At 46.5% G+C, this 18745-nt stretch overlaps 1 protein-coding gene across 1 annotated transcript; it reads left to right on the top strand.

The window, feature by feature from the left end:
* Positions 1 to 2281: 2281 nt before the first annotated feature.
* On the top strand, positions 2282 to 13816 carry LOC119434752 (choline O-acetyltransferase-like; the record flags this gene model as incomplete). Its single annotated transcript, XM_037701828.1, has 5 exons — positions 2282 to 2459; positions 7830 to 8041; positions 9102 to 9202; positions 11173 to 11328; positions 13690 to 13816. Coding segments are annotated over 5 exons (774 nt in total), but the record flags the coding sequence as incomplete, so codon positions are not given.
* Between the last annotated feature and the right edge of the window lie 4929 nt (positions 13817 to 18745).

Genomic DNA, 18745 nt, shown 5'->3' on the forward strand with positions numbered 1-18745 from the left:
TGTCATTATGGACGCTGCGTTTGCACGCAGAGCTTGCAGGATAAACATCAACACGAGTACTGCCGCCATCATAGTTAACCTGAACAATGAAGAAACATTTTTAGCAACCAAACTCTAACAAGCATGAGCTGTAAAGAGCGAACAGCGAATGCTTTTAAAGGAAGACCTCTCAAAGCAGCACCCATTTAAGGCACACCAACCAGAAATTTCCAGCAACCCCCGCAAGAGAAACGAAAAGGTGCTTAAAGTGTGTTCAGGTTAAATATGACGGTGCCTGTACGTTGCTGTTTGTCTAAGGCTCTTACTTCGGTGACACTTTTTTTAGCACACCGTTGAGCGCAAGGACAGGTCGTCCTTGTTGCGAGTGGCAGAAGCTTCCCGAGATGCAACGGAGCTTTGCAAAATTTTTTTGTCCCGCGGAAGCACTTAATCACTTAAAGTACGTTCAACTGACGCAAGTCAGAGTAAACATCAGGGTGCTATATGATCTATGCAAATCACGTTTTTCTCATGTGAGAGGTTCAAGTGCGACAAACCGAAAGACGAGCCAGGACGCAAGAGTAAACCTTTAGAAGAACGGACGTATCACGTTAGGCGTGCCCCTACAGAGCTTGCTGCTGTCAAGCTAATTTTTTAGTGACGACAAAATTTGAATTGTGATGAAACATATCAGTATTTTGACAAAATTAGTGCAAATGTCTCAATATTAGTCTCTTACCTCGAGCTACACTTTCGTTCAGCTTTTTCTCGCCCATTAATTATACCATCTAGAAATTTTCTGCGGGCGATGCACTAATATACTGTGCGCATCTATTCGTTATCAATCAGGCACTCTCTTGCCTACCTAGTTCTGAAACAAGGTGCGTTTACCCGTGATTGTTTGTAGAAATTTCCCACAAATCTTTGCCACTGCCTGCGGATAGATGATCAATATGGAGGACCAAGAAGTGGAGGGGGAACCAGTGGGACATCAAGAAGCACGTAATGTCGGAATAAAGAATAACAGATGAAGGAAAGCAGCTGCCTGATAAAATTGCCATTTTGACTCATTTAGGCAACACTTTTCAAAATTTTCGTTTGGCATTATTTATCTCTGCTGAGCCTAAAAAAAGAGCCCCAAATGAAGAGTGTTAGAAGTAAATGTGCCTGGGTCTTGTATAATTTTTAATTAACATAATTCTAATGGGAGTCATTGGGACCTGTTGGTTTCTTCGTGCAGGGCACGTGTGAAAAGTGTAACCGTAAAATTTAGCTTTCTGGAGATGTATTTCTCCTCTCCTTATTTGTCCTGTTATCTATCAAAACAAAATGTTTGTCCTTCCACAATTGATAGCATTAAGCACTAGCTGCTGTTATTTTTTTTTTCTCGACAAGTTGAAAACCAACAACTTTGTTTTTATCACCAAGAGGCATCTCATACATGCACACGGTGTCCTCATTCGTAATGAAGGAAATTAGCTAAACTACAAAAACAAATGAATGTTCCAGGGTACGTCTAAATTATACTGTGTTTTATTATCAAGACTCATCATCATGATGATGGCTATTATATAAAGGTGAAAGTAATGAAGCAGTGCTAACACAATTTCAAACAGCTCCACGCCTACAGTATATGGACAGAAAAACGTCGTAAGGGGGAATTGCCACGCTTAATATGAGGTGATAGGGGTTTCGTTGATACTACCTTCGTTTCAAAAAAGCAGACCGCGACCATTCGAAGCTGTATCGTCTTGCAGCAGAAAGTTCTTTTACAGACGAATCAATAGCAAACACCAGTACGTCTGTGAAGACGACTGCGAAGCAAAAAGAAAAATTTTGGGGGAATTGAAGTTTTACCTGGCGTTGTAAAAGTTCCCTCGAACAAAATGTGTTGGAATGAGTCGACAGCGTTCAGAATGGTTGCTCACGTAATGACAATAGATAGGTTCTGCAAATAGATGTGACGATTTCGTGTACATGGAAAAAGTAGCATAACCCCAATTGTAGGTCTTATGCACAAATTTTTCAAGGTGCGATCATTTCTTATCATATTTATCACACATTCAGGTTCAATGAAGTGCTCATTTAAGTACCACCAAGTTCCAGTAATTCAACTGGAATCATGCAATAAATTTCTCCTATAGGAGTATGCAGTGTCTCTTGGTATTTTATCGATGTATGACTCAGGATGACTTTATACAAACAGTTCGTATTAACGTTTTTGCAGCCGAGCAATGATAATTTGAAATCAAAAGTGTTAGTTATCTTCACTGGCTCAAAAATTAAAATAACTTGTACGCAGTTCTTCAAGCTGCGCATTCCCCTCGACCAAGGGCCGTTGGATGTGGAGGCGCTGACGCGGCAGCTGCTCAGCATCAAGCAACAAGCAAAAGACCCCTCGGAGAGGCAGCCTTCCGTAGGTGCCTTCACTACCGAGCAGAGGCGCACATGGGCCGGCATCTACGTCAAGCTGGCACGCAGTGAGTGCATGGATTTCTATTCTGCTGTTCATACAGTAACCCTGCATTTCGGAAACATCTTTCGAGCACCTGGATTGAACACGCGATTCTTAATCCAGGTGTTCCTCTCTCACGTGGTGGTGCATCTCTCGTATCTCCAATTCGAGTTGTTCACATGACTCGCGAAGAATAGCTGACAAAAGACACTGTAGGGCCGCCTTTGAGTCACCGAATATTGCCCAATGATTAGCCGATTGTTGGTTAACGTAACCAACGGCACCTCGGAGGGCAGCAAGCTCCGAACCCGTCAATGTTGTGACGTGGGAAACCCTGTATTTCATGCTGTTTTATCTTGATTGGATAACCAATGCGCTGCTGAAGCTGGTGTGAGTGGAAGAACCATCCATGTGTATGCGGACTCGGTCAGTAGAAAACATGCGAAAAATGAAGAATTGCTGGCTCCACATATTGGCTAACGAAACAATTAAAATCATGCAGAGCGAACGCAATCCACGTAAGCGAAGCTTTGGTGAGCCGGCAAGACAAAACGGCGCATCACAATAAGAGAACCCTGACGCATTTCGGCGACGATCGGTTCCCGTAACTATCCCCAACCATGGCATCAGACCTTGCAGAAAGGTGACCCAGCGGCACCACCTACCACAGTATCTAAACCTTGGATAAAGCACGTCATCCCAACCGCAGCCAGCTTCCAACTGGAACTGTAGACGTGGAGCTCAGTAAATATTGTTCTGAATAAATAACGCGCGGTTGCATAGGCTTTTGCTTTTACGTTTTTTTTTTAGTTTATAATTGTTTCTATGCGACGGGCCAAGCGCCTCAGCGCAGTAGCTTGCATCGAGAGAAGCTGCTAAAGGTGTTATTCTGCCTTTTTTTTTAGCGTGCATCTGCGATCTATTCAATGGGTAGAGCTTCTGGCTTGTGCACCCGAGTGCAAAACCCACTATGGGACGCGTAATTTTTTTCATTCAGGTATTTTACTCGGTGAGACAGATGCGGCGGAGGTAGGCAAAGAAAGCTTCGCTGTAAAATAGCGTTTTTGTATAAAGCACTCCTTTTACCGAGTACATCCAACTTCTACGGCGGCCTGTTCAGCCTGGATCGCTTGGAGGAGTGGACGCAATCCAAGATATCCCGGCTTTGTGACACACTGAGAGAGTGCAAGGACGATGCTATGCAAATGCAATAAACTATACATTCACTGAAGGAGATGCGCCCACGGGCCATCTCGTGTTTTGGCTTGTTCTTGCTGTTTTTTGTTCTGGTTCTGAGACATCTCGCGTTATGGCCCCTGACTTTTTCGCGTTACGTTTACGCACCTGTATTTCCCTACCATGTTTGTAAGAAACAATGCTAGTGCAGCATTTACGTGCGGATTTCTATTTACACTTTCTCCTTATAGCCCCATTCATACTGTTAGGCCATTGCAAATTGTTTTTGTTCACTTATGCTGAATAAAAAAAAAAGGTGGGCATTGAGATGCCAAAGAAGCAGTGCAAATTGCGCAGTCACGCGGCATATGCGTCAGTAAGTCTAAGAACTATTGCTTGTTTGAAGGAAGGTACAGCACGCGGCAGACTAAAAAAGATATACTAAAGTATATGTTTTTTTTTAGTCTTGAGTTATTTGTTTGTCACTATAAAAATCTTCTGTTTCAGTAGATTGTAAATTCAGCACTGCTAATGAAATCTCAGTGGGAAGTCAGCGCTTGTCTTCGTCCCATTTACATCCTTGTCGACCTTAGCACTGTTTACTTACCAAGACCATAGGCCATCTCAATTCTAAGGAAGACAGGTGTCCAATAGATTTCCTCATCAGGATTCAGGACACCGAGTGCTTTCATGCGCTAAAAGATTCTTATGTTGCGTGATGGCCACGCGCGGAGTGCACATTCAATATCGAACGTTATTGAAAATAGCTATATAATAAATAGGACGCGGCACCAGCAACGGTGCGAAATACCACACGCGAAAGCATGTACGGCCATCGGCTGTAGCATTTCGGTCACATTTTACAACAGTAAACTCCAGGCTTCTCTCTCTCTCTCTCCAAGTAACTTCTTTATTCAAGAATATAAGGCAATCCGCCTTTTTCATTTTCGTGTGCTGCCCTCTGCCGCGCGCCGCTGGAAACGTTTTGGAAGGGTGTTGGGGCTTTCGCCGGTTGATTTGTGAACCTGCGTCCGTGTTCAGTGCGCATCGGTTGTGCGTTTCGTGGATCGCGAATAATTAATTATTAATGGCTTCTGCGAGGCAGCATGTCGTTCCTGGAAGACATGTAGCACTCACCAACTATATACATGTAGGGTGAGCAGAGGCGCTATAACGTAAAATGATTCCAAACTGTTTTGATTCCAATTTCTGCAATCAGCCTCCACGATTGGTCAAAACATTTTCGGGCCGCTCCCAACTTTGCCTGTCTGTCACGCGACGTCACGAAAACCGCAATAGCTCCCAATCTGATATAACGTGTACACACTGATGATGCATGATTAAATCGCACAAAAGAAAAAAAAATCATTCCTGATTCGATGTCTTTTCACCAGTAGCTCTCTGCTATTGGTCCAAAGTTTTCTGGCTACGCCCACTTCGCCTGTCTGTCACGCGACGTCACAAAACCGCGAAAACTCACCACGTCAAAGTGACGTGTACGCGAAAAAAAGGCATTAATATGCCGAACAAAACTGAAAATTTTTCTGAATAGCCACAGACTGCCCCGTTCCGAAAGGAATCAAAGATGGCTGCCCACCGATCGCTCAGGCCCTCGCTACTCGCACCTGCCGGTGAGCATGTATTTATTTGCGCATGATAAACTTTTTTGCATGGCAGTAAAACGTTATCGAGCCCTTTCGGCATGCATACGACATCGCTCTGTCAACTCTTCCTTGTTGAGGATCCATTTTAGCGGCATTCTTATCCTTCCGTTTCACGCCGCCGCGATTTTCGACCAGCCACCGCTAGCTAAGTAAGGCGAAGCGGACCAATCGGAGAAGCCGGCACCACCCTCTTCATGCGGTTATCTATTTTCACTGTGCTGGCTCGGCCCCATCGAAACCCTCTCCACTAGAGCGTGCTCCTCGCCTCTTGTCAGCCAATTAGATAAGAAAAACCGCTGAGTGTAGACAATGTTATTGGTTTTGAAAGCGAACAAAGGTGAGATCCTATAAACGAGGAGAGTGTTTGATTGGGTTGTTCAGACAACGCTGCGGGTCACCGCCCGATGCTTGCGTCGGTGGTTACGTAAATTTGACGTCAGGAGTTTGGAATCAAAATGGTTTGGAATCATTTTACGTTATAGCGCCCCAGGCCTGAGTGGGCTGTTTTGTTTATAGTGCGGCCGATAAAGGCACGCTGAGTTCCCTCTGCCGTCGCGGCTGCTTTGGAGTTTGTTGTCGCTAACTCCTGCACTTGCACCTCGCTTTTTTTGTAATTCTTTTTACACATTCTTTAGACATTTGGCATAAATAAGATGTTTTCGAGTGCGCAGCCTTCCGCGTCGGATTTAGCAAAGCGATGCACTTAATTGTTTACATCGGCATCTACAACCACAGATCGTTGTTAGCGTCAAAAAATGGGGGAAAGGCGCTGATATGAAAGAATGTCAAAACGTAGAATAAAACACACATATCTGCTCATATGAGCCGCGTTGTTCCATCGTGAGACGAGTCAGTATAAGCGGCTGAGCCACTTAAACAATGGCGGCTGTGATCCAGTTACAAATGTCGGTCTGTTAATTCTTTACTGATTCTCGCTTTTCTTTAACTTCGCGATAGTTAGTTTGCACGTGTCATAAAGCATTATTAGAGCAAACTGTGCTCGCACAAGCGCTCATTTAAAGGCCCTGTTGTTCTCCTGCAAAAACGCGGATGTCATCGCTGACACCGTTGGTATATAACTGAGCCAAGCAGCTGTTTATGCTGCTGTGCCGAATGTACCGTCTCTTGTTTCGGGTTTGACGCAGAGATAAAGAGTACATCTCAGGAATTATGAAATGTTTCAGCAGGCCAACACGTAAAAACCCACCCATCTACGTTGCGAATACGACCGGCAGCCTACGGGAACGGTGACGTACAGATGTTGGCACAGGCGTTGGGCACAGCGCTGTGTCCCCGCTTGCAGCTTATTGCGTACGCGGCGATCGAAGCGAAGGGTAGTTTATTTCAAATCGCTAAGGCTAGAATTGGACTATAAAAGCAGTTTCCTTCATTATAACTTGCTTACTTTTCAGTACCGGTCCGCCGTTAGCGGGTGCGCGAACTCAACGGTGCCAGGCCTAACCTTCGCTGAGCAGGATCAACATTGGCTCAAACCTATGTGCACGGATTGAGAGGGTCGAATATTGTGCATTTCAACTTCATAGGCATGTCTTGACTCACTTTGAGCGCGATTATTATTTATATATACTAACGAAGCCGTTGCGGCTATCGCGATATCGGTTTGACGGCCGATCGCGCGGGGTTCGGTCGAACGATGGTCGGCACGCTGATTTTATCGGTGCCGTCGACAAGAAAGTCCGTCGCAGTACGACAACTCGCGCTCGTCGGTTACGTCTTGTAGGCCCTGGTATGATAAAATGGTCTCAGCGACACAGTGCTGAATGGTCGGTCAATCGTAGGCGGGCGCGTCTTGTCGGTCTCGTATCGACCCAGTGTTACCGCGCCTTGAACGAGTACGTGAAGTCGGGCACACGCTGCCACTACCAGCAAGCGAGGACCGACGCTGCGAGAAGTCTTCGTCAGCAACGTGTTTTTAAGTGTCGTCCAAGTGTAACGCAGGGGTTTATTGATAACTTTGCTATTACAGCCATGAATGCAAGGCGGCAACTACGTGGTTCCCTGTGCAGTCCGGACGTGCCCTCACCGCTTTCTGTTAAAAGTGGAGTTGCAGTCTTACGCTACGCACGTTTTCGGTACCTCACCGACGTCGAGCTACCAGTGAAGTTTCAACGAGGTACACATGCAGCACGAGTTTGCACTTGCAGTAGAGCGCGTGCGAGCGCATTTTTTTTTTTTTTTCCCGAGACGGGGCCGCACGTTTCCCCGAGACGGGGCCGCACGGCCGCGCGCGCGACCCTACCAAAACGTTTCGCGACGAATGCGCCAGGGAAGGGCGCATGCGCCGTAGCGCCGTGAAAAAGGCGGATTTCAGCATTTTCACACAAGTACCACATAATCATCGTCTTGACATCTGAACGGGAACGTCATATACCCCAAATCGTTCATACCGTCAGCGTCTTGCTTAAAGACAATGCTGCAAACATACATGATGACAACGCGGGAGTCTGTACCTTGCTCCCCTTTGGGAGATCGAGCGAAAACAGTGCGTCCCTTCGAAGCAACTCACCACTGTGGGGCTGTCGCTGGCGGTGCAGGTAACGTGAACCAGAGCTCGCTGCAGAGCCTGGAGACGTGCCTATTGGTGGTATGCCTGGACCGGCCGCTGAGCAGCTTGCGGCGCCATTACGCCAGCCTGCGCCGCGAGTCCGTGACGCTCGACCTGGGAACGCAGGCGGCCCACCTACTACATGGAGGCTCGGTGGCAGATGGCAACGCCGCCAATCGTTGGTACGACAAGTTTATGCAGGTAAACGACCCATCAGGTTTTTCTTTCTTTCTTTCTTTCTTTTTTTTTTTTTCTTTCTTTCTTTCTTTCTTTCTTAAGGCTCTACATAACCTTTAGCTTTAAAGCATGTCCACGTGATCAGCGGTGACTGGACGTTGTCATAGGAAATTACACGCCAACGTCACATCTAAGCAATGACCAATGCAGGCAATAGCCTGCACATACGTAATAGCCCTTAACCGCGAGCACTTTAGGCAAGACGCGCTGTGATGCTCTATGTCTGTATGTTGTCAGGGCACCCAAAATATAGCTTCATATTCAAACCAACTGGAAGTTCCGGGCACGAATGATTGTCCCACGTCACTTCTGGAAAATTATACATTCGTATATGATTAATAACAACCCAACGAGTCTGTACGCAACCAGAATACCACACATGCTAGAGCACTTATGGGCGCGTCTCTGTGCATATGTGCATTCGTGTGTGTGTGTACGCCTTTGCAGCAGTGCATATATAAGGCAATGTCTCAGCGACCATTACTGGTGCTGTTCGTTGGCGATTCTTTCCCACCCGTAACAAATCGAGAAGGCACCGAGGGGAAGAGCTGCGCGCAGTGACGAAACCCTCGAGTGGTGGCCGCATATTCAAATGGCAAAGTTGGTCTCTCGCGAGACAGTAAAATCGGGCGCGGAGCACCTGCAGCTGTATTCGTTTCGTCATTGCAGCGTGCATGGCTTCCAAATAGCATGTGACGACCGAAGCGAAGGCGGCTCGTAATGAGCTGAGCACGGTGGTTGCTTAGGAGCGTCGTTCAAGGATGACCGACGAGCAGTGGCAGGCGGTGAAAGCGATAGATATGACACATCCGGTGCAGTTTACCGAGACATTTCAGAGTGTCAAAAGATCAACAGTGCCTCATGCACTATACTCATGGCTACCACGTCCGTTACAGATTCAGCAATGAGCCGCGGATTTTCGTTTTGCTGTTAGCGTAAGAAGCAGCTGTCTGCCAATGTCAACATCGCTCATTCTGCTTTCCTTTTTTCCTTCCTGTTCGACCTTCCACCTCCCGGTTGCCAGATAGTCGTCAGCCGTGACGGAATCAACGGCATCATCTGCGAACACTCGGCCTCGGAAGGAATCACCGTTCTCAGGTTCTGTGAAGAGTTCCTCCAACACATGTGAGTGCGCAAGTATGCAACTTCTGTATTGCAAGTGTTTACAAAGAAGGAAAGGAACCATAGTTCGTATTCATAAAAAAAACGTTTTACACTAAAACCCTTCGTAAGAGCAGGTCTCAGCCAATCGGAATGTTGGGCATATCACCGAAGATATCGACCAGTGGTAAAACGATTTCCAGAACGAAAAGCTTGGTTAATTCGGCCCCCAGGTGTATAGTGTTAAACTAACTGCACTATACACAAGAACGGCACCAAAAAAGCAGTGCTGATATTTAAATCTTGTCGCTATTTTGTCAACTCAAGTTTCTGAACATAAAAAGCTCTGGCATGCTCCAAGCGTCCGTCTCATGTGATCATAGTACGGAAGGAAAATTCGGCAGAACCCAACTCACGATGACTGTCGACGTTATCGCGATTAGCATTGAAGCAATGTAGCGACGCGCCGTATTGCCACCACCTACACGCGTCCCGTATGAGGAGGCGTGTATGCAGCCGGGTTCCCTCTCTTGTGATTCCCAATGAACACGCTGTGCCATCTAACGCCGCCGCCGCGAAATCAACGCGTAGCGCTTGTGTGAATACATATTCAGACAAGATTGCGATTAGCATTGAAGCGCCGGATAAGTTTTAAAACATTTTTTGTCATTGAAAAGCAGCACATAGCCAGTGACCAAAGTTGGCCCGATAGTTAGTTTCCAACCCTGTTCTCTCAGCAGCACAGCAGGCCTTTGTTGTACCTGTTAGACCCGGTCTGTTTTCTCTGCCCCTTGTCTGCGTCTTTATGCGCTGCTTGCAACTTTCTTAAACATGAACCCATTAGACCATGGACTACCCATTGATCCAAGTTGGCGGGAAAATGATTAGAGAATGAGCCCGACAGAAACACAGTCCCTTGAAAGTGCGTGAAGTTCTCAAAGAATGATAATCGCGTATAAAAAAATTACTTTTATGACCACGTTAATCGCATAAAAAACAGCTTTATGACCGCATATTTATAGCAAAAGTACGCGGCACTGACAAAATCAAAAAGTAGGCATTTTAAGTGCCTGTTACCTTCACTTTTACTAAATGATCTGCAGGAACGGTAGTGGATTTACGGAGTTCAGCCGTTTACCAAGAAGTTCAATTCGCCATAACAGGATCTGTTCTCAAGCTCTATAAGAGGCATAAGTAAAAATTGCATCTAAAATACTATGTTCAAAGTATTCATCCTAATGTTCCTTATCTCAAACTCCACAATCAAAGTTCTGAATGGAGACAAAAAAAAACGACTTCACGTAAAAGCTGCAAATATGTGTGCCAGATGCATGTTTCCGCGCCTACCCAAATCGTAGCCTTCCAATTCTTTTGCCGTATAGGCCCTGACGTGGATCCGTTCGCTGAAGAAATAGCCAAAATCACCTGAGTTTGGAGCTGCCATTTATGCTCGTGAGGGGCTGTCCCATGATTGTGCGCTGGCTACACTGATGAGGGCGTAGAGACGGACTAACGGCGAAAAAGCAAAAAGAAAAAAGAAAAAAACGAACAAAGGCAGGCCTGAATTGCCCATAGAATTTTGTTAATAAAAGTGAGATAGAATAGTGTTTAATGAGAGTAAAAGCGGAGAGGTTTACTGAAAGATCCTGCTACTCCACGTGGGAGTAAAGGGAAGTGGAATTTCAATTTTTACTTACCATCTGCTGGTGCTTTTGCCCCATCTTTGTCCCCGTGTGCACCATGTGTGAGTGGGTCATTTCATGCGTCACACTTGTCATCTGGAGTACCATGCTGGGCGTGTATACAGGCAAACAACTCTAGCACCCATATCTCTGTCTCAGTCTACTCCGCTGTCATTGACAAACCAGCTCGAAAATAAATACCGATCAACACAATCCGTGAGGGGAGGGGGGGGGGGATTTTATCCCGCGCATTTGTAGTCTTCGCGACACCAGCGTATTTCTCACACCTGTGTGGTCCTCTCCTCTCGCCAGGCAGCAGTACCAACAGCAGCAACAGACACCTCCTCCTGGGTCCCCCTCGATTCGAACGAGCTCCCTCTGTGCCCAGTACCCTGTTTCGCGACTCAGCTGGGACCTTGGTGACGACATGCTCAAGGCTCTCCAGGACGCCATCAAGGCCATCAACACGTGGGTCACTCTCCCTCTCCGTTGCCTACCCGTACATTGGCATATGCCTGTAACGTTGAGAATTTCAACGAAAAAAAATGGAGGTTGCTCCTACCTCTCGCTTTTAAAATCGCGGAAATATTTTTTCCGGAACTGCAGTTTATGGAAACCCGCCTTTCTCGTCCTTTTGAGCGAGCTGGTTGGTACGGAAGCGTAGCAATGCCTCTTGTAACAGCAGTTCAAAAGTCAGAAAGCACTGATCACGGCAGCTGAGTGCATGACGCCATGCTAGCACGTTGACTGTTCACGCAGTTGAAGGAAGCGTTGGAAAATGAGCAGCAGCGTTCGTTGCTTTCTTCGTCTCGTTCACGCCCGCTTTGCCACGAAAGAATGCGGGGTACACATTACGCGACCCAACAGCTCCGAGCGTTGAGACTTTTTACTATTAAGCTCTCGGTTGGCTCGCCGCGGCACGTTGAATAGCTCGCGATATTCAACCAGCCATGTGCAGTCATCGTGCGCTTTATCCTGTGTGTTTTGTTGATGCACTGCTGAACTTGCTCGATTCTCCTGTACAAGGAAGCCAGAGGCCGTTCTGGATTCCATGATTGGTCCAAGCGAAAATGTCATCCTGAGCAAGGAGCAATTTTGAAGCAATAGACACACCGTAGGGTACACACGGGAGCGTTTAAAAGCCGCTTCAAACCGGCACTGACTTTCATCTTTGATAACGAATGTTGTCATTTCGTGTAAAAGAATAACTATGTACTAACAGCATATTGCCCCAGCAGCTGCATGGTGGTAGCAACAGCATACACACCAAACTGTTCTATTTGTTACTAATTTGGCCCCGGACTTGCACAGCATTTTAACGCGAGAGCGTTAAGGGCCCCATTTCGCAGAAAATCCAGTGCCAGCGTCGACGTCCGGCGTCGGCTCCATTGTCCGTATGGAAAACACCATCCCGAACCACGCCTCCTGAATCACGCAAGTCCTCCGCGTGGTGCATAGGCGTTACTGAACTAATTGAATTTCCCAAAGTAATATGCGTCAGAAAATTCTTAAAGTACGACTTACGCACAACCTATAGACATGATAGCGTCGGATTGTAATTTGAATACACGAGAAAACATGATTCTGTTACGCGGAAATTCAAACACAAATCTCTTTTCCAGCTGCCGTTTGAGGTCTGCCGACGTTGATGTCGATGTTGAATGTGGCTTCCCCCTTTAGAACGGGCGGACGCTAGTGCTGCGCCCTAGCCGTGGTAACAAGAATAAAAAAAAGTTGTCGCAGTTTCACCTGAAAGGCGAAGCATCAATTGCGATAGCAAACTTGTAGAGAGCTATACGGAGTAATGATATTAGCTTTATCAGCTGTATAAACTTGGACATGCAGCAGCATCGGCAACACGCAGAACTGTTGTCGACGCCATCGGCGTTTTGCCCGCGTTCGCTCAAAATGCGTGCGGAGTTGGTGACTGTTGCCGGAGCCTCTGATATAAATAGGCACTGCGTGCCGCAGCTAAACGTCGCCTCCCTTCCCTCCCCCTCCCCCACGGCCTCTCGCTCGTCGGAAGAAGGCGCGTTTGCTCTACATATATGGTGATTGTAAAGGAGAAAAGAGGCGCCTACTTCTGCAGCCCTTAAGCGAGCACGGCGCAGAACGCGCGTTTGTTCTCCGCCGTGCGTTCACTCCCCGTGAAAAACGCGCCCCTCGCGCCTTTTCTCTCGCACATACAGCGTTCGGCGCGCGGCGACGATTTCTTCTCCAAATGACGTCATACGGAACCTCACGGCGACGGCGACGGCGACGCCGACGGCAGAAATCTACTTTTGAGTGTCCATATAATTGCTATCGCAATAAAATAAAATAAAAGTGTGACTAAAGAAAAGTAACAAACAAAACGGTTTAAAACAAAAGAAAAAAAAGAATCAGAGAGCTCGCCTTCGTGCATAGCGATCGCCGCCACCGTTTCCAGGTAAACATTACGGTTACATAAGCTGCACTTCCCGGGAAGCGGTAGAAGCAGTCTGGGATCTTTGAATGCTATCGTATTTCGTTCTTAAAGGCGAAGCTTAAGCGTCCTCCAAGTTTTAGATACAGGATTCGTGTTTCCGAAATAGCGTGCGGTGATTGGAGAGCGAAACAAATTGACAACAGCGCTCCACGCGTCGGGTTTCACGTGCTGTGCGTTCTTTTCGAGCTATAACGAACAACGTGGCTGAAACCTGCTCTCTGTCGCACAGAATTGGAGTTCGCAGTGCCATCGCGTATGCCCCTATACAGCGAGGCATATAGTCATAAAAGGCGGCTAGAAAATTCCAGCTACTGAAAGGTAGAAAATGTTCATTGATGACACGTTTGCGATGTATTTTGCAGCCTGGCCGAAGATGTCGACCTGTACATTCTGCATTTTCCGAACTACGGAAAGAACTTCATCAAAGAGCAACGGATCAGTCCTGATGTGTACATCCAACTGGCTCTGCAGCTCACATATTACAAGTAAGTTTGCCATTGACCGTCTAAAGTACCGGTGCACATACGGGAAATCAATCAATCTGAAAAATTATAATTGTGAGCACACAAGCATGAAGAAAGCGGCAATGCGTCTGTCCTAAAAAATTCGCATGCACTGTGAAATTTCTTTTTATTATCTTATAACGGCTACAGTATGCCTGAAACAAGAACGAAGACTAGACAAAGAGACGTATTCAGATGAATGTAAAGGCTACAATTTTTATGTTCTTAAATATATTGTCTCTTTGATGACATCTCCTGCCTTTATCTCAAGTTTGTACGGAAATCATCAGTACGTGTCATATGAAATTGGATCAAGCTATACTGCCACATCAAATACAAAACTGTAAGTATTCTAACCAGCGATGCATGCAGGAGTATACTCCAGATAAGGAGCCGCCGAATTTTAAACGGTGACAACAGTTGTGTAAAGGCCAATTACTTTCGTGTTCATATTATTTTACAAAATATAAGCGCTGATACTGTTTGACCAACATGGCATTTGTAATACAATATAGCTGCGCCTTTAAATATATAAATAATTTGACAAGTTGAAATGGCTGGATAAAGGATACCTTCAAGCGCAAGTACTATTTAAAAAAAGAAGATATACTAAGAAAAAAAGTCGCAGTTGCGCCCGAAAGGCGAAGCATCAATTACGATAGCAAATTAGTAAAGAGCTATGCGGAGTAAGGATAGTAGTTTTAACAGCTGCATAAACTTATACACATTCGCATACTAACTGAATTAACAAGCATAGCGTCAGCGCGCACAAGCAAACATGAATAGATCACACTCGATGACCGCACACTTAACGCTGTCAAAGCGCGGGCGTGAGCAAGCGCGGGCTTGAGCAAGCGCGGCAGCAGCAGCGAGCGACTGTTCGTGCGGTCTATCGCTTGAACGGAAACTGAGCGGTGAAAGCACAGCGCATACAAAGGTAGGAGCCGTTTTGCAAATCGCTTTCAAGATACGGTGCGCCCGCAGCCGCGCACAGTATCGACACATTACGGAAGCGTTTAGGTGCCTCCATATTGGGCTGATAACGCTTCTGTTTTCTGTCTTTGACAACGAAGTTTACGGTGCTACAGTCGATTCAAAAGCATGAAAACAGTTGTATGAATGCGTTCAGCGTTTCATGATCATGTTAAGTGACTTAACTTCTCATAACACTAAGAAATTGTTTGTCTAGCGGCCCAAGATGACGGCGCCCATGAATGGAACATAAAATCGTCTATAAGTAGGCAGTTGCTCGCAGAGAAGAAGCCGCACCCCCTCCATCCCGCGATGCATTCCCGCTTTCCTCCTTTCGCGTGCTAGATTACAGTTCCCCTTGCGACCGATCGCAAGCGACGCAGTTGGTGCCGCAGCACAACGTCGCCCCCCCCCCCTTCTCTTCCATCTCCCCACGGCCTGTCACGCAACGGAAGACGTCGCGTTTTCTCTCCGCCGTGCGTTCGCTCTCCATGAAAGCTCGCGTCCTTCGCGTGCTTTCACGCGCACATAGAGCATACAGAACGCGACGACGATTTTATCGCCCTTGGACTTTACATGAAACCTCACGGCGACGCCGACGGCAGAAATCCGCTTGGAGTGTCCACATAATTGCTATCGTAATAATAGTAAGTCAGGATCACTTTATTATATAAAACACATAAAACGAATGTGTCGACATGTGGTGGCGGCACCTACTATATTTCACTTGCATGTGTAATTAAAGTAGGATTAAGGATATTTGGTTAGCAGCGCGACATTCTACATGGTAAGTAAGAAAAGTTGCAGAAAATAGCGCTGATTTACAACAATTTTTATTGCGCACATAAACCAGGCTTAAATACCATGCTATGTCACTTGTCTCACTTCCCCTGTAAATCGTCGCGCTGCTAACGAAAGATGCAAGATTACCACCATGCCCGTTCAGCCACCCTTGAGGATTGAGGAGACATGTCCGACTGGGCACAAACTATAAAAAGCCTTTCTCTGGACAACGGAGGGCACAGAAGCAGCTCCCGCAAAAGCGTTTCTTGCAGCGCATTATTATTATTATTATTATTATTATTATTATTATTATTATTATTATTATTATTATTATTATTATTATTATTATTATTATTATTATTATTATTATTTGGTATGTACACATATACACACAAGGACACGAAGGAAACATGGAGGGAGCAAGCTGGCAACTGCCACCGAGAAGGGCCACAACGCCTGCCTACTTTTTCAGGAGGAGGGAATAGAGGAAATGAAAAAAAAGAGGAAAGAAAAGAGGAAATAAAGAAATGACGGAGACACAGACAGAACTAAACAAAACGCAAATGATGTCTATAAACGGGAGGCCAAGTCAGTATCCTTCAGAAATGTTAGCAGGGCTCGATGGGCCTGGTCACGTCGAGCAGCGCACCCCCTTGGAAACAGGCAATCGTCAAGGGTCGCACAGTGCAGTCCAATAAGTCCGTATTCCTTAATTAGCAATCTGCGCTGCGCAACGAATGCGGGACACTCTAAAACGAGATGTTCAAGTGTCTCGCAGGAGCCACAAAACGTGCACGACGGACTGTCCACACGTCCTTGTCGGTATAGGCGTTCGCGCACTAATACAGATCTAACCCTTAACTTTTGCAACAGTGCTCGAGCACAACGGGGCACGCCTCTACCACGAACCCGGGGAGGGAACAATCCGTCTGCAACACGCTGGTCTGGGTGCTGCTTTAGGAGGTGTCGGCGTATCAGAAGACCAGCGTTTTCAAACATACAGGAAATGTCAGGGCAGTCATGTTCGTGGTGGACACAACTTGAAGCGAGGCGATCAGCCTCTTCATTTCCAGTGATGCCCACGTGCGAGTGTATCCACTGGGCAATGAGGGACGCTCCACGCGAAGTAATTTTGCCGGCAGATTCTAAGATACTTCATAAAATTGGGCTATCGGCATTTTGTCTCAGTCTGCTGAGAGCAGCACAAGAGTCTGTAAGAATGACGACCTTCAGTGCGTTTAATTCTTCGTGTACGTCCTTAAGAGCAACATCAATCGCTGTCAGTTCTGAAGTTGTTGATGAGGTCGGATGAAGTATTCTAAACACCCGTCTGATGTCAGTCGACGGGCAGAAAAAAACTACAGAAGTGCCTTGGGCGTCGCTGTGTACAGATGCGTCCGTGAATACTTTAACTTAATCTCCGAATTTTTCAAATTGGTGGGACTGGGCCAATTGGAATAGCGCATGGATTAATAGAGAGCATGCACAATATTCACAAGAGCATCAATGCTAAAATATCTGCATAAGAACAGATGGTACCACGGCGGAATCCATTCGGATCATGTGTGTGTCAAGCACGCGACTGTTCTTTAAACGACTACTCAAATGACTTTGTCACTTTTCAATGCTACTCTGCATGGGCAGCAACAACGTACACGCAAAGTATTTTATCAGGAAGAAAAGCAAGCAAGCGTCGTCAAACGTTTATATGCACCAAAGTGCATAGTGTTTCGTGCACAAGTTATGCAACAATTATGTAATTGTACTTTATTATAAATATCAAGACCAGGTAAATAACCAGCGGCGCAGGGCTGGTTCTTCAGCTCTAAATGCCAAGGCCGCGATTTTATAGCGATGCCTTCCGCTTGATTCTATTCCATTTCATCATCCATCGTTCACGCCCAGCTGTTCCCATCGATAATGCGGGTGGAGCGTCACTCTGACCACTGTTGAAGCGCGAAAAGCGCGAAAAGGAATATTATCGGAAAGGCATCGCTACAAAATCGTGGCCAATGCATCTGACGCGAACGAGCTCGCCTATTCACCTGTGGCCCTTTCCCTCCGGTCGGGTAACCAGTGACATTGTCCTGTAATTATCCTGGAGCACACAAATTCTGGAGTACACAAAATCGTGCAGTCGCCGTCATCGGTCGACACGCGCGAGACATTTTCTAATGACGATTGCTTATTTGGCGTGTGCGTTGTCTCCATAACATTCCACGGACGCTAACCATCCCCGTGTCCTTTGAAAGTTTATAAACATAGGAATAGCAACTACCTTCAAGAGTAATCCACGCCTGGGAGCTCCAACAGATACTGTGAGTGTCTTTCCTGAGCGCTTACCTTGGTAAATGAGCAGCTGACAAATTCTAGTGATTTCTGCGTACGAACGCGCCTCTTCGACCAGCTGGAATTTCGAGGATTTCTTTATAGGCACGCGTGTTTTACGAGCTTGAAGGAAGGAAAGAGTGGAGAAGAAAAGGCAGAGAGTTTAATCAGTTAAGCACAACCGGTTTGTTACCCTACACTTGGGAGCGGGATGGACAAGAATGAAAGATGGGGAGGAGAGAGAGAGATATAGAGCACATAGCACAGCACACGCATCGTCAGTCACAGTCCGTCACTCTTGCGTGGTACGTGACATCACTGTCACAGCCGCTTGTCCAAGCCCGTTTCTTTCAAAAACCTAAGTAGTCCTTTCATCGCCTTCAGCTGTGATGTCTTCTGTCGACGACATGTGAAAATCGTTGCAACTGACATTGACCTATTGTCAAGGTGCGCTAGAATGGTCGCCAGGGACTGTCTCTGAACATTGTATTCAGGACAGTCGCATAGAATGTGTTCTAGCGTCTCCTCGCAAAGACAGGCATTGCAAAGAGCGTTGTTGGCCATTCCAATGAGAAATGAATAAAATTTCGTGAAAGCCACCCCTAGCCATAAGCGATAAAGCAGAGTGACCTCTCTTCGGCGGAGTCCAGTTGGCATACAGAGATGCATCAAAGAGGGCAGGTGGTATTGACGATTGCTCCGGTTGGTCTAGCTGCTTGGTGTGCACCATAGAGAGAGCGTGATCTCCTGTGCAAGCACTCGAAGTCTTCTGGCTGCGTCGGACCGTGAGAGTGCTATGGCCTCTTCCTGTGTGTCTTCAAGAGCTGCCCGA

This window comes from Dermacentor silvarum, unplaced genomic scaffold (genome assembly GCF_013339745.2).
Source record: "Dermacentor silvarum isolate Dsil-2018 unplaced genomic scaffold, BIME_Dsil_1.4 Seq22, whole genome shotgun sequence".
Lineage (NCBI taxonomy): Eukaryota > Metazoa > Arthropoda > Arachnida > Ixodida > Ixodidae > Dermacentor > Dermacentor silvarum.